The 20123-nt window shown below is 42.0% G+C and overlaps 2 protein-coding genes across 3 annotated transcripts in view; one reads left to right on the forward strand and one right to left on the reverse strand.

Moving 5' to 3' along the window:
- LOC117252883 (WD repeat-containing protein 88-like) lies at nt 1-9629 on the forward strand. Its single transcript, XM_033620134.2, has 11 exons — nt 1-108; nt 2658-2768; nt 3020-3108; nt 3771-3834; nt 4736-4874; nt 4957-5086; nt 5841-6025; nt 6699-6781; nt 7313-7381; nt 7782-7880; nt 8017-9629. The coding sequence occupies exons 1-11, from the start codon at nt 1-3 to the stop codon at nt 8140-8142; spliced, it is 1203 nt and encodes a 400-aa protein (XP_033476025.2). The 3' UTR covers nt 8143-9629.
- wdr59 (WD repeat domain 59) overlaps nt 8469-20123 on the reverse strand; it is a 21811-nt gene continuing 10156 nt past the window's right edge. The window contains exons 18-27 of one of the 2 annotated variants that reach the window (XM_033620010.2): nt 19926-20079; nt 18444-18500; nt 14358-14491; nt 14027-14108; nt 13106-13218; nt 12339-12489; nt 11895-11976; nt 11666-11786; nt 10930-11072; nt 8469-9628 (exon numbers count right to left, since the gene is read on the reverse strand). In XM_033620010.2, the coding sequence (XP_033475901.1) occupies nt 9393-9628; nt 10930-11072; nt 11666-11786; nt 11895-11976; nt 12339-12489; nt 13106-13218; nt 14027-14108; nt 14358-14491; nt 18444-18500; nt 19926-20079 (1273 nt within the window). In that variant the 3' untranslated portion in view covers nt 8469-9392. The remainder of the gene's footprint in view (nt 9629-10929; nt 11073-11665; nt 11787-11894; nt 11977-12338; nt 12490-13105; nt 13219-14026; nt 14109-14357; nt 14492-18443; nt 18501-19925; nt 20080-20123) is intronic. The other variant, XM_033620019.2, reaches the window with a different exon arrangement.

A 20123-nucleotide genomic window follows, 5' to 3' on the forward strand; every position in this document is an offset into this window, starting at 1 on the left:
ATGGCGACAAAGACCCTGAACCCACTGTCAGTGGAGGAGGAGCAGGAGGAGCAGGAGGAGGAGGAGGAGCAGGGAGCAGCAGGAGCAGAGTGGAGCCTGGAGACTAAGGTAAAATATGAGAATATAAAACTGTAACTGCGGAGGAGTTTCATACTTCCACAGACTGTGTGACACGTTACATCACATCTGTATTTATTCAGCAACAACTGAAATGAAAATTCTCTTTGAATATAATTACAATGAAATAAAAATCAGAGTAACTGTCCATCAGAGGTTTGATTTATATCTGAGCTAAGTCTCCACTATAGCGAAGACTATTCTTCCTGGGTCCAGCCACATATACAAAAAAGAAAAATCACAATTGTATTCAAAACAGTTAAACAGTTAAAGTTAAAAAGAGTATTAGTGTAATCATTAACTTTAAGTGAAAAATCATAAAGTAGGTAAAAAACAGAAATCAGCAGAACAACAAAAGTTTATCCAATAAGACCAAACCTAATTTCTCGACACATCACAACATCCTTCAGTTTCTTTTTAGAGTTAAACAGTTACAGTTAGATGGGGGGGGGGGGGTGTTCTTCAGTGCATTGGTTCTGGCCTGAGTAAAGCCTAAGGCCTGTCTGGTGTCATAGCCATGTCTGTCATTGGTTGGTAAACAAGAAACCAGGTTTGTGTGAAGTATAAATGCTTCTCAAATCCAGAATGAGACTGACTGCCAGCCTCTCATCCACCATCATCCATGACAGCCTGGCATGCATCTCCTCTACACTACTTCTAATAGAGCAGGTGAGAGCAAGGCGTGCCGCTCTGTTTTGAGCAAGTTGTAGTTTAATAAGTTCTTGTTTTGAGGCACTTGACCGAACTGTTGGGCAGCAGTCCAGATGCCACAGGACTAAAGACTGAACTAAAAATGTAACAGTAGCTTCATTTAACAGATAAGCAGTTACTTCTTCTAATGTTAGAGATGTTAGACACTATGTTATTAATATGAGTAGACCAAGATAATGTTCCATCAACAGTTACACCCAACAGCTTGGCCTCTTTAACCTGTTCAATAGGAACGCCTTGTACAGAGACACAGTTGAGGATCCGACCTCAGGGCAGGTTTAGAGACAAAAACAAGACATTTAGTTTTTAAAACATTTAGTTTAACTTATTTTCAAGAACCCAGTTAGAAACCAGAATTAACTCCTGTTGAAGCAACCTGTTGACAGACTCAGTGCTCTCTGCAGAAACATGCATGGTTGTGTCGTGCGCGTAGATTTCCATCTGCATTTTTTAAAACATATGGCATATCATTAATAAAGATGGAGTAAAGGAGAGGTCCAAGACAACACCCTTGTGGAATACCACTTTCCAGCGTCACAATGTTAGAAAGGGTGCCGCTGAACACATGACTAAAGATAAGACATATCTTATGACAGTTACTGTGCGTAAGTATCAAAAGTTATTTTATCATATTAAATGTAATTTAAATATTGAAAGTACAAGTAAACGCTGGTGATAAAAAAACAATCAGTTTATTCTTTTTAACATGAACATCATCTTAAAACTGGAGCAAACATCACACCTGAAGAACGAAGGTCTCTCCTCTACTTGAAAGATTTAAGTACCTCCTTCCTTCCTTCCTTCCTTCCTTCCTTCCTCCTTCCTTCCTTCCTTCCTTCCTTCCTTCCTCCTTCCTTCCTTCCTTCCTCCTTCCTTCCTTCCTTCCTTCCTTCCTTCCTCCTTCCTTCCTTCCTTCCTTCCTTCCTCCTTCCTTCCTTCCTTCCTTCTGTCCTTCCTAGTATGTTAAGATTGTTTTAAATAACTGAGTAAAAGCAGTTTTGTTTTATTCTTATACAATATATTTATTAACAATAATACTGAAATAATAAGAATGACTCAGGTGAGACTGAGGTCAGGACGTGTTGTGTTAGCTTGTATCCTGTTAGCATGTTGTTAGCATGTATTCTGTTAGCATGTGTTGTTAGCATGTATTCTGTTAGCTTGTGTTGTGTTAGCTTGTATTCTGTTAGCTTGTGTTGTGTTAGCTTGTATTCTGTTAGCATATTGTTAGCATGTATTTTGTTAGCATGTGTTGTTAGCGTGTATTCTGTTAGCTTGTGTTGTGTTAGCTTGTATTCTGTTAGCATATTGTTAGCATGTATTTTGTTAGCATGTGTTGTTAGCGTGTATTCTGTTAGCTTGTGTTGTGTTAGCTTGTATTCTGTTAGCATATTGTTAGCATGTATTTTGTTAGCATGTGTTGTTAGCGTGTATTCTGTTAGCTTGTGTTGTGTTAGCTTGTATTCTGTTAGCATATTGTTAGCATGTATCTTGTTAGCATGTGTTGTTAGTGTGTATTCTGTTAGCATGTGTTGTGTTAGCTTGTATTCTGTTGGCATGTGTTGTGTTAGCTTGTATTCTGTTAGCTTGTGTTCTGTTAGCATGTGTTGTGTTAGCTTGTATTCTGTTAGCATGTGTTGTGTTAGCTTGTATTCTGTTGGCATGTGTTGTGTTAGCTTGTATTCTGTTAGCTTGTGTTCTGTTAGCATGTGTTGTGTTAGCTTGTATTCTGTTAGCATGTGTTGTGTTAGCTTGTATTCTGTTAGCATGTGTTGTGTTAGCATGTTTAGAATGGTAAACGGTGCTGTGATGCGTTCACGTGTCTGCAGATTCCAGTGAAGGTGTTACGAGGTCACAGCGACGCCGTCACCACCGCTCGATTCTGCTTCAACGACAGCCGCATCCTCAGCTGCTCCTTCGACTGCAGCGCCATCCTCTGGGTAACCTGCTCCACCCAAACTGTTCACACCTTTATTTATTTAAGAATACTCCACCTGAACAGTTACCACTTTATTATATTGATAAAACTGCAGCCGTACAGTTTCTGCTTTATTTAAAACCTATTTAAACCGCTCCACCTTTACTGTAAAAACGTCTCCATCCTTTCTGAGTCAGGCTCTGAGTGTTTGATTCTCTGTGATGATGCTCACAGTAAGATGAAGCCTGTCCTGTTGACCTTTGACCTGTGCAGGACGTGGAGAGCTGCAGACCTCTGAGGGTGTTTGATGGAGTTCACAGTAAAACCATCTCTGAGTGCGCTCTGATCCCCAACACCAACAGGTGAGTCTGAACCTACAACAGCTGCTTTAACACATCATCAGGTCCTGGATCGATTCAGACGATCAGCTGACACCAGAGGAGTTTTATTTTATACTGTTTATCAGTGTTCTGTGTCTAAATTGTTTCAGTTTGAACCAGATTAAAGTCCTGCTGTCGTCCCTAGAGTTTGTCTTGAGAGAAGACAGAGGCTCATTCATCCACAGCACAATTAATCTCTCAAGACAGATTCTGCAATCTAAAGGAAGAATGTTTTTTTTTTTTACCTGTGGATTTCCAGATTGCAGCACAATATACACAACAAAGAATTTACACACATTTTAAATGTAGATTGATAGATAGATAGATAGATAGATATACTTTATTTAATCCCCAGAGGGACATTTTCCCCCTGGGGATTAAATAAAGTATATCTATCTATCTATCTATCAATCTATCTATCTATCTACATTTAAACTTTAAAGGAAACAACCTTTAACAGAGTGAAAAAATGTTGTGCTGCTGATGCTGATCTGAAAAGTCAAATAAAGCCAAGCCAGACATGAGAAGTGAAACTAGAAATACAGTCTCACCAGCTGTGCCTGAGCAGATTTGTGTTTCTGACATTTTAAAGTGAATAAATGAAGGTTTATTTGACCATGTGTGTGTGTGTGTGTGTGTGTCAGGATGGTCACTGTCTCCTGGGACAGGATGATGGTGTCCACAGACGTGGAGACAGGACAGACTCTGGTAACTCTTCTTCTTCTCTCTGTCTGCAGTAGTTTTTTTGAATGATGACCGAAACCAGTTTTTAAACCAGTTTCCTGATTCAGAGTTTTTTATCTGAACATTCATTTTTAACTTTGTGCCTGTTGTTGTTTTATGATTATTTCTGTCAGTATGACGTGTTGAATATAATAAAAGGTTTTGCTTGAGGAGGCCTTAATAATGACGCCTCCTTGTTTCTGTGATCATTGGGAGAGTCATCGTTCATATTGATACAGCTTAGTATCATAATATTTTTGTGTGGCAGTATCGTATCGTCACACAGTGCTAAATATTTTTTATCATATAAATTATTAATATGAAAAAATACAAATCAAACTTTAGTTAGCTTACGGGAATAATGTAATCAAATGCTTTTGTCAGTTTACTACATACATGTTGCTGCTGCTGCAAAAAAAAAAGTCTGACGTGATGAACAGACTGAAAACTTTCTTATTAGATAAAACAGATGTTGACAAAGTTTTCCTTTATAATCCTTTATAATGATTATTAATCATTATTAATCATTAATCCTTTATAATGATTAATAATTTACAGTTAAAAAAGGTAATAAATCTCAATATATTTTATTGTAATACTCAGCATATCACAACATATTTAAAACCACTATAATATCGTATTGTGGATCCTCTGGTGATTTCCACCCCCAGACATTAACTGAAAGTGTCTCTGTGGCGTCTGTGTCCCTGATCTTCTTTTTTATGGGCTTCAGGATGAATCCATTAATGGATAAAATAATTGATAGATTATTAGCTAACAGAAATAAGTGTTGATAAGATGCAGCCCTTTACTCTCGTCCTGACAGACTGATATATTGATGGAGACAGATATTAATATTGATTATAGTCTCTGTATTGTTGGACAGTGGAGGTGCAGGCAGGACGGCCTGCTGACCTCCTGCAGCTCATCGTCTGACAGCCGGCTGCTCGTCTGTGCTGCAGATCCACAGAACGTCGTCTCCATCAGTGACGCAGCGAGCGGACAGACGCTGCTCCGCCTCAGCGGTACGACAGCTCACACACTGTCTGTGTCAGTGACACTGTTCAGAGTCAGTGAGTGAAGGCGCGTTTGTTTCATCTGTCACAGATCACCACAGCACCACCATCACACGGTGTCGCTTCGACCCTCAGAGCCAGCGAGTGGCCACGGTGTCCGGAGACCGCCGCATCAAACTGTGGGACCTGCTGGCTCAGAAAACCACTCTGTCCATCAGCAGGTGAGACATCACACCTGAGACACGTCAGCTGTTTCTGGAGTCTGCTTTTATTTTACTCAACATGACCTCACTGACCTCCAGCCCCTCATTTCTGTCTGTGATCCCGTGAGTCAGATCCTCAGATTGATCCCAGTCTCATGTCTGTCTGTTAACTATGGACCTACAACCAGCAGCTGTTAGCTTAGCTTAGCATAAAGACTGGAAACAGGGCGTCATCCATATTCTCCCTTCCCCATTTCCTGTCACTCTCCAGCTGTTCAATAATAAAAGCAAAAGCCCTAAAAATTAATATATAAAAAAAGAGGAAAAAACAAACATTTGGAAAACAGCTAGCTTAGCTTAGCATATAGACTGGAAACAGCTGGAAACAGCTAGCTTAGCTTAGCATAAAGACAGGAAACAGTGGGAAACAGCTAGCTTAGCTTAGCATAAAGACAGGAAACAGCTAGCTTAGCTTAGCATATAGACTGGAAACAGCTGGAAACAGCTAGCTTATCTTAGCATAAAGACAGGAAACGGTGGGAAACAGCTAGCTTAGCTTAGCATAAAGACAGGAAACAGCTAGCTTAGCTTAGCATATAGACAGGAAACAGTGGGAAACAGCTAGCTTAGCTCTGTCCAAAGATAAAAGCAGCTCTTCTACAGCTCAGTGATTAAAATATGTTTGTTCTTCAAACAAACTGAAGTGTCATTTTTGATCGTTTCTTCTTCTGTCCTGTGTTGTTATCGTCCTGTCTCTATTTATGTCTCTCAGTAACCATAGAAACAACGTCTCTGACTGCTGCTTCACCAACAACGGACACTTCCTGTGCACAGCATCATGGGATTTGAGTTTAAAGCTGTGGGACCTGCATGCAGGAGGGTTTCGATCTCGCGGTGGAGCGACGCTGCAGGGAGGCCATGACGGCTGCGTGAGCTCCTGCAGCTTCTCTGCTGATGGTGAGTCCTCTGAGCGACGTCTCAACGGGGCGGTGATGGCGAGGCCTCTGAGTAATGCTTATTCTAGTATGTTTAGATCAATTTTTTTGTCCACCAGGATTCAGTATTTCTCCAACACAAGTCTTCTCTTAGCAGCATGTCGAGGTTTTGAGTTAGCAGAAAGACGCTTTATGTTACAGGTCCTAACACTTTTGTTGGACGTTTTCTGGAACATATTTAAAATATATAATCTGGTATCAACTGTAGTGAGAAAAGAGATGAATATCTGAGACTGTTATTTCAGTCAGTTGTATTTTATGTGTCTCAGTTGACTTTGTCTCAGAAGCCTGGAAAAGAAGATTTCTCTGAATGTTTTCGACAGTGAAGGTCTGGAGATTTGACTGTGAGATACTTTTAATGTTTTTTATCTGAAAATATATACAGAACTCTCTCTCTCTGGCTCATGTGACTTCATGGTGTCATGTAAAAGTATTCAGGCTTTGCAGGAAACAGAACTGAACGACTAACTATGAAACATTCAGTGACATTTTTCAGAGACTTATTGTCAGTGGAGTTCAGGTGTCATCAGTAACTGTCAGTGTGCAGTCAGGGGTGGAGGGCGTGTTTGGTTTGTTGAAGTCTGATTTTTTTTCTGCTTTGTTTAATAAAAACACTTCCTGTTGTGTGCCCACAGCCGACCTGCTGGTGTCTGGCTCCTATGACAGGGCTGTTGCACTCTGGGATATGCCCTCCCTCTGCCAGACTCTCATCCTGAAGGTGACTAAACTCTGCTGCACACTTGACACATCCACACCCAGGGCTGCACCCGACCCAGGATTATGTCAGTCCAATCAGAGTCAGCTGTTTAATATTAATAATCAACAATTATTTTTTTCCTCCATATAAAGTCTGCACAGGGCTCAGCGATGTTTAGTGTGACAGCAGCATCATGCGATATAGTAAACAAGCTCACACCAGATATCAAACTAAAGAGACTGTCATATTAAATTGATGTAAGCTGCAAGATCACCACTTCTCAGCAGAAGAGAGAGGATGATGATGTTATCTCAGAAAGTTTCTCCTCCTCTGTGCCGCTGCATCGTGTCTGCAGCTGTAGAGTAGTGCGAAAGTCAAGAGCGCTCACTCTGCAGCAAAATCTGGGGACCAAAACGTCTCCAGAAGAACACTGCACACTGAGTAGCAAAAACAACAACTGCTCGACTTGAAGCGGAGCAGCCCTGTCAACAACAATCATTTATTGTGTTGTTTTTTAACGCTAGGTTCATGTTTCTGTTCTCTGTGTCACAGGGCCACAGTGATTGGGTGACTGATGTGTCAATCAGCTCTGACAGGAAGTTGGTGGCCTCTGCCTCCAAGGTACCGTATGATCGCTGTCACGTTAAACACAGCTGATATGAATTAACCACTGGAAAGATTTTTAATAAAACCAGGATGTCTCTGCAGTAAAACAGACACCAATACTTTTGAAACTGATGCGACACAACCAGAGGACCCAGCAGGGGGTTCATTTACACACACACACACACACACACACACACACACACACACTGTTATGATACAAAGCTGAACTGTGTGCATGATCTTCAGGATATTTTTATTCAGGTATTTTTAATTTTGTCTGTAAAGCAGCGTCTAACTTTAGTCAATAGAGCGTGAAATAAATAAAGTTTATTATGATCATATGAGCTGTTGAGAAGCAGTGACATCACAGCTGAGTGTCTCGTGTGTGTGTGTGTGTGTGTGTGTGTGTGTGCAGGATGGGACTGTGAGGTTGTGGAACATCGAGAACATGGAGGAGATCCCAGAGGTCATGAAGAAGAGGAGCACAGAGGGAACAGGAGTCCACATCCTGCAGGTGAAAAACTGTTGTTTACCGTCTGTTTTGGAAACGCTGCGTTCACTGTATGTCACTGTGATGTAATGAGACATGATGAGTCATCGTTGGCGTGATGTTGGCTGGCGTCAGCGCTGACCTCAGTGTCTGCTTTCAGTGTGAGGAGTGTGGGAAACCGTTTCCAGTGTCCAGACTACAGACCTCCGAGCTGCTGACTCAGTGTGTCGTCTGTCGACTCAAATCACCCTCCAGGTACCGACCGCAGCCTCCGTCGCTCATGTGACTTCCTGTCCAGGAGGTCAGAGGTCAGCAGCTGGTAGGGACTCGACATCTTTCTGGTGGACACTTACTCAGGCTGTGATGATGATGACAATGATGATGATGACGTGGACATTTTAATAACCAGACTAGCGGTCTGATGTCCTGCTGCTGGAGGTTTTTAACCCCACAGTTACAAAGTTCTCAGCAGTGTGAATAATGTTAATATTGTTACTTGTTGTTAATAATAAAAGTGATCAGGTTGTCCTGAGGGTGGCGCTAAAGGTCATTAAAATGTAAAGCTTTCATTACATGTTTCAGATTGATGTTTTGTATAAACGACATTTTGACTAAATTCAAACAAACTTTTATTATTTTGCATGAACTACATTCATAAACTCTTCACACATTCTTCATTTCCTAACAGAGAATATTCAGAAAGTTCTTCTTCACATTAAAAAACAGTCGTGTGATCACGTCTCTCTTCAGCCGTCACTCAGACAGAGACAGGAAGAAGCATAAATGTCTCGTCAACCAGCGCCATCAGGTCACATCCAGGGCTGCAGCCATGAGTTGTTTAATCGTTAGGAAATTGTTCTAAAACTATTCTGATCATTAATGAATCATTTTAATCATTTTATAAAGTAAAAAAAATCTAATTATTCTCTGATTAGCTGCTTTTCTTTGTTTTATGTGATATAAAAGTTAATATGTTTGAATTTGGACCTTTGAAGGGATCACTGCAGGCTCTGGGGAAATGTGACGGACATTTTTAACTATTTCCTAACGTGTTTTAGACCAGTGATGAATCCATTAACTGAGAAAAGAATCCTCAGATTAATCAATAGTTAGCTGCAGATCGAATCTCATCCATCACTCATTACTAACGTGTGATGGAACAGGGCACATAAGCTAGACCTCAGCAGTGATGACTTCCTGTCACTGACAGGTGAGAGGTCAGCTGTGCAGCGGCGTGGCTAACGATACACTTCCTGTCTGAGACACAGAAGTTACAGATCGTAGCTTTGACTGAAGAACATTTTGTCCTGTTAGACGAACGTGTCCAAAACACAAAGTTCATCCTCTGAATGAGCTTCATGATGAACACACAAAGTGTTGGACGGACTGACGTGGACATCAGCTGTTTCATGTTAAAGCCTGGTCACATGATGGAGCCGTTAAAGCTCTGTGCATCAGAGCTTCAGATCCGTCACGTCACACCACCCACCTCTGAAGAGGAGCGTTGGTTTTAGTCTGCAGAGCGTCTGTGTGACATCAGAAGGTGCTCTGCAGCAGACAGTGGCAGCCGCAGCCGGCCGGACACTCGTCCTGCCGACGGAACCAGTCCATCATGTGACTGGTGTGTCCTCCGTGACCACAGCTCAGGCAGAAGTTGGAGGAGCCTCGAACGGCCACGTGACAGATGGCGCACTGGAAGGTCAGACGCTTACAAACGGCACACTGAGTCCCACGAGCCTGACTGCGACAGTGACAGCAGTAAACACCAAACTCTGCAGAGAGACAGCAGAGTGTCAGCGTCAGCAACAACACAGGGTCTTTTTGAGAAAGATCAGATCAGCTGATCGATCTGCTGATAATCCAGACGTCTACATAAATACGTTTGTCAGATTTTTATTTGGCCTCAGTGCAGAAAGTATGAATTGGGCCTTAGCGAGCTAACAGTGCTAACAGAGCTAACAGTGCTAACAGTGTTAACAGAGCTAACAGAGCTAACAGTGCTAACAGTACTAACAGAGTTAACAGTGCTAACACTACTAACAGAGCTAACAGTGTTAACGGTGTTAACTGAGCTAACAGTGCTAATGGTATTAAAAGAGCTAACAGAGCTAACAGTGCTAACAGAGCTATCAGTGCTAACAGAGCTAACGGTGTTAACAGAGCTAACAGTGCTAACATTGCTAACAGTGCTAACAGAGCTAACAGTGCTAACAGTGTTAACAGAGCTAACAGAGCTAACAGTGCTATCAGTGCTAACAGAGCTAACAGTGCTAACAGTGTTAACAGAGCTAACAGAGCTAACAGTGCTAACAGTGTTAACAGAGCTATCAGTGCTAACAGAGCTAACAGAGCTAACAGTGCTAACAGTGTTAACAGAGCTAACAGTGCTAACAGAGCTATCAGTGCTAACAGAGCTAACAGTGTTAACAGAGCTAACAGAGCTATCAGTGCTAACAGAGCTAACAGTGCTAACAGTGTTAACAGAGCTACCAGTGCTAACAGAGCTAACAGTGCTAACAGAGCTATCAGTGCTAACAGAGCTAACAGTGCTAACAGTGTTAACAGAGCTAACAGAGCTATCAGTGCTAACAGAGCTAACAGTGTTAACAGAGCTAACAGTGCTAACAGTGTTAACAGAGCTAACAGTGCTAACAGTACTAACAGAGCTAACAGTGCTAACGGTGTTAACAGAGCTAACAGTGTTAACAGAGCTATCAGTGCTAACAGAGCTAACAGTGTTAACAGAGCTAACAGTGCTAACAGAGCTATCAGTGCTAACAGTGTTAACAGTGCTAACAGAGCTAACAGTGCTAACAGTGTTAATAGAGCTAACAGTGCTAACAGTGTTAACAGAGCTAACAATGCTAACAGTGCTAACAGTGTTAACAGAGCTAACAGAGAATTCCTCTGTAAAAATTCTGACTTATCATTTGAAGATTATCAGAATAATTTTGTCTTATTTGACTTGTTTTGATCATTTCATAATAACTGAAGTGTCTGTAATAACGGTGTAATAATCATGGCGGTGGCTCAGCAGGTGTTGGTGAGGTGAATGTGAAGAGAACAAACGTACCGATGCCTTTGTGAGGTTCAGGAGGACACGAGGCGAACTTCAGCACGTCGGCTCTTTTCTCCCTCAGACCCCAGCGGTACAAGATCTCACCGTAACACTTCTTGAAGTCATCAAACTGCAGCGTGTTGGCGGGGTCCAGCAGTCTGCAGGGGACAGGAAATGACATCACAGTAACAACACAAACCAGTCACACCAGTTCTCCCACTGCCCTCTGTATAGAAAGGCCCACGTCTTCACATAAACAGATGACAGATATTTCACTCTGTGTTTCAGCTTCTCGTCCACAAACACAAAACTCAGATTTTTGAAAACATCTTCTGAGCTGCAGATTTTTCTGAACTCTGGTCACTGAGTCTCAGAGTGGACATGTAAAAAGGAGCACTTGGGAAACGATGACATCATCTCCTCAGATCACACATGCCCTTTGTTGCTTTGTGTAATGAGCACGCTCCAAAACCAACAACACCGGTGACCACTGTCACAGAAGAACGGAGGCGTCTGCTGCGCCCGGTGTTATTTGGTCCACTTCAGCATTCGTGGTTTAAAGTTTGCCAGAAATGACGGTTTGGATCTTTCTTCTCTGGTATTTGACGTATTGTTTACATCACCTTTATCGCCACCTGCTGGCCTGGGGAGCGTTAGGAGTCGTTTTTGTGTTCTAGTGTGGGCAGATTTATTTATTATCTCTTTTTAAAAACATTCATACTCATCTAGACGGGGCTTAAAGGTTCGTCACCTCTTGTTCATGTCGTGCTGCTCTCGCTCACGTTCCCGTGGATCGGTGTAGGCCTGGTTGCCATAGCGATAGTCATCAGGAGAAGACTCGCCCCACGGGTTGGTGTGCTCAGACTCTCTACCTGTAAACAAAAACAAAAACACCTGACCGGGCCGCAGAGAAATCTAAACTCCACACAGGGATGTGGTCACACAGCAGCCGGCCTGTGGGCGGCGCTGTGGAGTCTCACCTGTGTTCCAGGTGGTGGCGGTGATGGAGTCAGAGGTGCTGGAGCACGAGCCCGAAGTGACGGAGCTGGACGTGTAGCTAGGCTGAGACCACATCACACACATTATTACATCACTTCCTGTCTCCTGTCGGTTGTTCTTTATTTAAACATCATGTAGAGACAAAGTTCTGAAACTCAGTCATGTCTGTAGACCACAGCTAGGCTAACAGTTCCCCCTGCTTCCAGTCTTTGTGCTAAGCTAGGCTAACAGTTCCCCCTGCTTCCAGTCTTTGTGCTAAGCTAGGCTAACAGTTTCCCTCTGCTTCCAGTCTTTGTGCTAAGCTAGGCTAACAGTTTCCCTCTGCTTCCAGTCTTTGTGCTAAGCTAGGCTAATCATGTTTCTGCTCTGGATGCTGCGAGTTATCTTGTCTGACACAGACACTGATGTAAACAGAGAGGACTTACGTATCGTGAGTGGTGGGGCGGGAACATGGAGGAGCGTGACGGATGATGTCCGTACAGAGAGTAACTGTCGGGGGGCGGAGCCTGAGTTCTGAACACGCTGCACAGCATGGCCAGAGTCTGAACGTCACTCATGTGACTGTAGTGATCCAGACTGAAGGTTTGAACACACAGAAACAGGTTTCAGTTTGAGCTCCTCGTTCAGTCTCATTTAAGGTGAAACATCGGCTTTGTTCCTCTGTATGAAACATGTTTTCTGTCCTGCTGCCTCTAAAATATTCTCTCGGTCCTGTGAAGGAGTGTTAAAGAGCCAGCTCCATTATTTTTGCGGTCGTTACATCACTGTAGCTTCCCAGTAGTGTTCCTCATGTATTTAAATTCAAACTTCAAAATTTTGATTGAAGTACATTTTAATGTTTTAAGAACGCTGCAGCTGATGAGGAACTTCCTGTTGAAGCTGCTGTCACGTCAGTGTACCAGAAGAACGATCAGCTGCACAAGGAGCTTCTGTTGAAAAGAACGTTTTGTCAAATGTTTAAAACACCAGTTGATCTCTGCACGCTGTTACATCTGTCCATCAGTCAAGGGTTATTTTTCCCACCTGACGGACCATCTACACCGCCCAATCACTGGTCCCTCAGCGCTCTGTTACATGTTGATAACCTGTTGATTTCACATCGGTGATTCATGTGGTGATGTCAGGATGTCAGAGATCAGCTGGTTGTGACTCTGATTAAAAACATGTGATCGGACTGAGTTCATAAACTCACAGAGTCTCCAGCAGGTGGCGTCCAAACGGGTGTCTGGCCCAGGGCGTCTCTGTGTCCGGGTCTGAGTCTGGACTCAGGTCCTGACTGGTCGCTGCAGACGCCAGCGCCCACACCTGAAAACACACAGACATAAACACGTCACACACAAACACAGACTCTAACACAGGTCGGTGACCTTCACAATCAAAAGAGACAAAATAATCTGCCTGGAGCTGCAGAACATATTTGAGCCTCAGAATGATGCAGCAGTCTAAATACACACATCAACATTTGACCACAAGGTGGCACTATGCAGCAGGCTGTTTATGATTGTTTGGTACTTTAACTTTGCAGGGTTGGTGGGAACAGCAAACAGATGTGTCAGCGCACTGTTAAATTCTTTATTGTCCTCTGAGACTTTTTTCAATCTAGAATCCATAGCTAGCTCAGCGAAGGAGCTCCAAGACAAGTCTTAACTACTGAGGTGGTCGTCGACGGCAACAGGCTGTATGACACACACTTAGTGAAATGTAAAAACATTTTTTTAACTCAGTGAATAGGCCACAGCTTTTTACAATAGAGAATGTAAGAATCATTTAAGACCTACAACAATGAAAAATGATTAAAATGTTAAAAATAGCCGATAATAATTTCTATATCACTTCTTGCCAAAGCCACATGGAGCCAGTGGAGAGGTGTGACAGAGCGTGATGAGGTCCTGGAGCCACAGGCTGCCGACCCTGCTCTCATACCAACACTGATCATAAAACAGCAGCAGCACAGAGAACATTCAGAGGATTCACACTCAACATGCACTGAGCTGGAAAAAAGGAAATTATTTAATTTACTTTGAGTGAATTCTCATGTTTCTCATCCTCAAACTCAAATATCTTTTTAGTTTTCTTTATTTCATTCAGAGGAAATAAAAGATAAAATGGTAACCTTCGCCACGTCTCTGCGTCCGACTGTGAGCGACGCCGCTGCGTTCTTCTGACACGTTTCCTGGATGTCATTCATGTTCAGACTGAGGGACAGAAAACACCTGCAGATATTAACTGAAATACACATAAATACTAAACAAACGTTAATGAGTGTCAAATATGACTGAAGACAAAACATCTGACGGGTATTTTCTCTGTTAATAAAATATCATTTTGGCCAGAAAACAATAAAAATGACTGTTAATTTTTTAGACTTAATCTCCAGAACCAGTCGATCGATTAACGGACTGATTGTCTCGGCAGGTTTACGTCAGAGTGTTTGTGTGTCTCACATGTAGCTCTCTCCCAGAGCTTTGTGGACGGGCAGCAGACAGGAGATCTCCTGGATGATCACTTTCCCCGCCAGCTTGATGGGACGGTTGCCATAGTCAGTCCCCTCTCGCTTCGTCTTAAATCGGCGGGATTTCTGACAGACAGACAGACAGACAGACAGACAGGAGGAGGAGGGAGACAGCAGGCCGAGTGGAGACAGAGGACCACCTGATTAAAAGTGGTCTGGATGATAAATTACTGCAGGAGAGAGTTCACACTGCGAGACGCTGACTGAAGCTGGACCGAGCAGAGAATCAGTTTCTGTGAGCAGCTGTAACTCTGAGGGGACGAGAAACAGCTAAACAGAGACTGGATGAATCGTAACAAGATGATGACGGTTCATCCTCAGGGGACCATAAATGTCCTCAGTTCATTAAATTTGAGTTCAGTGGTTAAATTATTTTGCTGGTTGTCTCTCAGCAACTGTCCGTCTGTTTAACCCTTTAACACCTGAACAAACTGACTCCATTTCTTTTAAAAACATGGGAAGAAGGCAACCGGCAGCCAAAAAAGAAATCACCCAAAAAATAAGTAAAAAAAAAAGAAAAGTAACAAAGGTAAAAACAAACAATGTCATGACCTGGAAAGATGCTTCAAATTCTAATAATTCTGTAACATATTTTTAAAATGTAATAATAATAAATACTTATTAGAAATATAGTTTTCCCTCCTCCCAACTTCTTTTTTTTATGTTTATTTATTTATTTATTTTTTGCAATGTGTGGGACATTTCTTACCAAGTTGCTTGTTGCCTTTTTCCCATGTTGTTGAAAGAAATGGCGTCAGTGTGCTCACAGTTCAGAGGGTTAAATACCTGTGAAGGCGTCTGAAAGCTGCACACGGAGATGTGATGTCACTCTGGTTTCAAAGGGAAGACAGAGCTGTTACTCCAGGAGGTCAACAGCTGCTCATCAGAGGTTTACACACTCGTTCATTCGTCCCTGACTGACACTGCAGAGGAGCTGAGTGGGATCTGACCGCTGCAGGTCTGAATCACTGAATCAACTGTTGATGGTTCGACGGTGACAAAGTGTCGTCAGCAGTTTGTCTCTGAGCTCGCAGTGTGAACACACGGTTAGTTCTCAGTTCATTAACAAACTCAAATTACCTCCAGAAATGTTTCAAATTACGTTTAAACACACAGATAAGAGTGAAGACAGAAACTTACCTGCTGCTGTTAGACGTTAGTGAACATTAAAGCTTCAGACAGATGGAGAGCAGACAGGAAGTCAAGCTTAGTGGCTCTTGATTTGAATTGAGCTAACGATGCTAATCACCATGCTACAGTTTTTGTCTCCTGTGGAAACCACATGGGCTAAAGCTAAGCTAACAGTGACTAATAATGCTAATAATGCTAATCAGCCTGCTAACGTTAGAGGATAAATACTCTGAGCTGAGTGTTTCTGCTGGAGAACGACAGGAAACACTGACGTTAATCAAACTAAAGTTAACGTGAGATAAATGTTTCTGTGATGAGAGACTCGTCAGTATGTGACAGCATGGATGTTGATGTCAGCATGTGGTTAGCTTAGCTTAGCATAAAGACTGGGAGCAGTTAGCTGTGAAAAAATATTTCTTGTTGAAGCTTCAATATATTTCTTTGGACTGTCCGATTATTTCTTGAAGACTTAAAAGAATTTGTCGCCCTCAAAATGACGTTTGTATATAAATGACTCACCCTCACTGGGTGCGGTTACATGATGGCTTCTCATTCAGAATGAAATAAATCTGAATGAAATCATTCGGAATTAAAGTCTTTCCAGGTAGTTTACATGAGAAATATTCATTCTGAATGAGGGTTTACACGGAGATCAGTTCAATCGCCTTTATTCAGGTCTGCGCAAGGTTTGGGGCAGGGAAGGTTTCTGATTGGATAGGGGGCGGGGCAGATGTTACGTGTTTATGTTTACCGGAAGAAAACACTGTAGTCCTCGCTCCGGATAACAAGATGCTTGACGACGCCGTTCTTAGTGCCTTTTTCAGGCTTGTTTTGCTTATATTCTTGAAGCAGCAGTACGACAACAACCTTGTTCTGCTAATGCTTCGTCTGTTGAGGAGGAGAAGGGAGGTAGAAGGTCGAAGAAGGGAGATAGAAGACCGTGCTGTGGCGAATGGAAACCGGTGAGTGCAACGAGTCCGACTGCTCTATCTCAGCCCGTTGCTATGCGCGCTATATACGTCATGGCGCCAGAAGGCCAAGGAAACGAGCATGTGCAGAAAGACCGGAATGAACTGAAAGAGGAATGAGTGTATACAAGTGTGAGAAATTCTTTCATTGGGAATTAGAAACAGAATATTCCAGCCTTACATCGGATTGAATTTTCAATCGCATTGGCCATTTTCATTCTGAATTAGGTGTTTACAAGATCACTTGAACTTTCATTCAGAATGAAAAGGGAATTAAACTGTCCATGTAAACACACTCATTGTGGTCGTCTCTCACGCCTCCACCATGAACAAAGGATTCAAAAACTACTGAGATGTTACTTTACAAACTGAAGTGAACGGAGTCGACGTTTAACACCAGCAGAACTACATCAAAACATCAGATTACAAACTCTCACACAACTTGTGCAGAATAATCCAAGTCTCATTGATCCACTCTGATGATCAGGACCCTACACACACACACACACACACACACACACTCACACACACTCACACACACACTCACACACATGCATGCATTTTCACTTAAACATACAACCATGACTCCAGAAAAGTTAAAGACACTGTGTAAAACATGAAAATAAAAAACAGAATTAATTAAAATATCTTTGGACAGCATTACACTGATTAAAGTCAAAACAGATTTACACATCATTTTATTCTGTTTTTGTTTTATGGTGCGTTCGTTTTGTACTCGGAGGTCGGAAATTCCCAGTTCCCAGTTGGAAGTTTAAACTCAAACGCACCCTGAGATCAGATTTCCAACTCTGAAATTCGGAGCAACCGCATCAACCCCAACTTATGAATTCAAGATGGCTGCCGGTCACATACACAGTGAGTAAACACTCTGCTAAAGTACTGTTTACAGCAATTTTATCTTATTTGTTTCACATCAGGTCAGCCTCATCTGCGGCGTTCATCAGTTGGAGTGCGTGATGGTTTTGAAGCTGTCTATACTCTAAAGTGTGAGGGCAACAAAGGCTTTCTTGCGGACATCCATGTTTTTTCTGACTTGTCCACTGTTGTCAACTAGAATGCAAAAATTGTTGTCAACTCGGAGGTGACGTCATTCCCACTACCGACTTCAGACCTCCGAGTGCAAAACGAACGCAGCATTAAGCCACGTCCTGACTTTTATGGAGTCAGGGTTTAATTATTTAAAGCACTTCTGTATGAAGAGTCTCACACAGGGATGAGTCGTGCACCTGGATGAGCACGAGTGTTTGAATCGCGCTCCGTGAAACACACACGCAGAGTTCCAGTGTTTTAAACAGAAATATATAACACAGGGATGTTTCTTTAAAAATTTAATCACATCATCAGTTTTGACACTTTGTTTTGACATTTTCAACACTAACTCAAACTTTTCAGCTGCACCCTTCAGTCGATCTCAATTATGATTTCATTTATTCTTACATCTTTTATTGGTTTTAATTCCCATATGTTATTTATTTATTGTCCTCTTTTCTTTTAATTTAATTACACTTTATTTTTAGTTTTTTACTGGTTTTAATTCACGTCCTATTAATAAATACCTGTTGGCTGCTGATCTGTTATTTTAATTTCTATTTGTGCTTCTTTATGTTTTCTCTCATGTGTTTTATTTCTGTGTCCGTCTGATGTTTTATTTTAACTCCACCCACACAGTGTTTGAGTCACAGCTCAGCGCCGTCTGTGCAGCGGAATAAAATGTGCTTCATAAATAAAGTTTTATTTGCTGTTCAGATGCAGAACACATGATGTCAGTCCGTTAGTGGTGCAGCTCTCAGTCTGCGTTAGCCAATCAGTGACATGCAGAGTAGCGTTAGAGTCAGAACCGCTGTGGCGATGGAGGGACAGATGAGAGGAAAGAGGGATGGATGGACAGAGAGCAGTACCGGCCAATCACGGAGGGTTTGTACAGACCAGCGGCGGGAGGCAGAGATTGGGAGCTTCTGATTGGAGGAGAATAGGAAGGAGGAGGGGCCCACAGCAGCATGGGGGCAGGTGATTGGACGGAGAAAAAAACAACAACACAGGAAGAAAATAAAAAATAAAAACCAGAGGCCCATCAGGGAGACAGAGACGAGACGATGACATCATCAATCACATGACAGCAGAGTCAGGTGTTGTTGATCCATGTCAGTAACTCCGGCAGCGCTCCACATTCCCAGTGCCCCTGAACTACCCATCAGCTGGCTGTGTTTGCTGAGAAAGTGGACAGTGAAGGAGGCGGAGCTTCACGTGTCGAGGTCATGAGCGGCGACCTCTCATCACTCAGTTTGTATGGAAGCTTATCAATGACAAACGTACAGACGGCGAGCAAAGTCGACCAGTGATCTTTCTGTGACGTCGTGTTTGAAACTGAATTCAGACATTAAAGAGTTAAACTTAGTGATAAAATGAATTTAAAATGTTTAATAATAAACCAACAGAAAATTAATCTTAAAAGTGTTTTATTATAAAATGGAAGGAGCTGCGTCGGGTCTGTGAACTCACTACAGGATTTTTATTGTATTCTATAATCAGAATAAAATGTATTGCTGCAAAAGGTTTCGCGTTCAAGGTTGTGTGTGTGTGTGTGTGTGTGTGTGTGTGTGTGTGTGTGGTGCAAAACAATAATAATAATAAACTACTGTAAAAGTCAAAAACATAAATATAAAAAGAAAAATGACAATAAAAAATATGAAATAGATTCTGTAAACACACTGAAATACAAAAATATTGATCTTTCAAAAACAATTTATCAATAATGAAATTAGTTCTTTGTTCGAGCCCCGACTGTTGAACTAGTCTCTGCGTGCTCGCGTGTTCACACACAAACTGATGTGAGGTCAGATTTGATTTGTTCTCTGTAGTTTTGGCTTCAATGAACTTCCACACAGTTTCTACAGAGACGTCTCCAGAGCAGAGAAAGTGTTAATGAGAAACACTGAGTGTGTGCACACCGACCAACACAGACTCTGGTGCCTGTTAATGAATGGAGGACAAAAATGACTCAAGTATCAGTAAATAAATACAGACACAAAACATAAATAAAAATAAATAAATGCAGAAACCAAAAAAGAAATAATTAATAATAATTAAATGTTAATATTATGTTTTGTCTATGTGTTAATCAGGTGAGGGTTCTTTACCACTGCATTTATTTCTTTAGGTGCTGATTTCAACATTTATTCTTTTATTTATTTCTGTTGTTATTTATTGACGTGACGTTTCATCACTTTGTGTATTTATTCATTCATCAGTTCATTGATACTTATGTTATTTTTCATCCTCCATATTAATCCAGTCAGACGTCAACAAAGTCACCTGAACATTTCTGCTGCAAAACTTTACACATTAGTGAGTGTGTGTGTGTGTGTGTGTGTGTGTCTCACCCGTTCTTTATAGTAGAAGGAGGAGATGGACACGGTGTCTTTGTCGGAGCGAGTCGGGCTGCCGCTGTACAGACGCAGAGTGCTCTGAGACTCTGTGCGCATCTTCATCGGAGTCAACACTCCGCTGTGATAGGCCGACAGAGCGGACAGCGACCTGAACACACACACACACACACACACACACACACACACACACAA

The sequence above is a fragment of the Epinephelus lanceolatus genome, chromosome 2 (assembly GCF_041903045.1).
Source record: "Epinephelus lanceolatus isolate andai-2023 chromosome 2, ASM4190304v1, whole genome shotgun sequence".
Lineage (NCBI taxonomy): Eukaryota > Metazoa > Chordata > Actinopteri > Perciformes > Serranidae > Epinephelus > Epinephelus lanceolatus.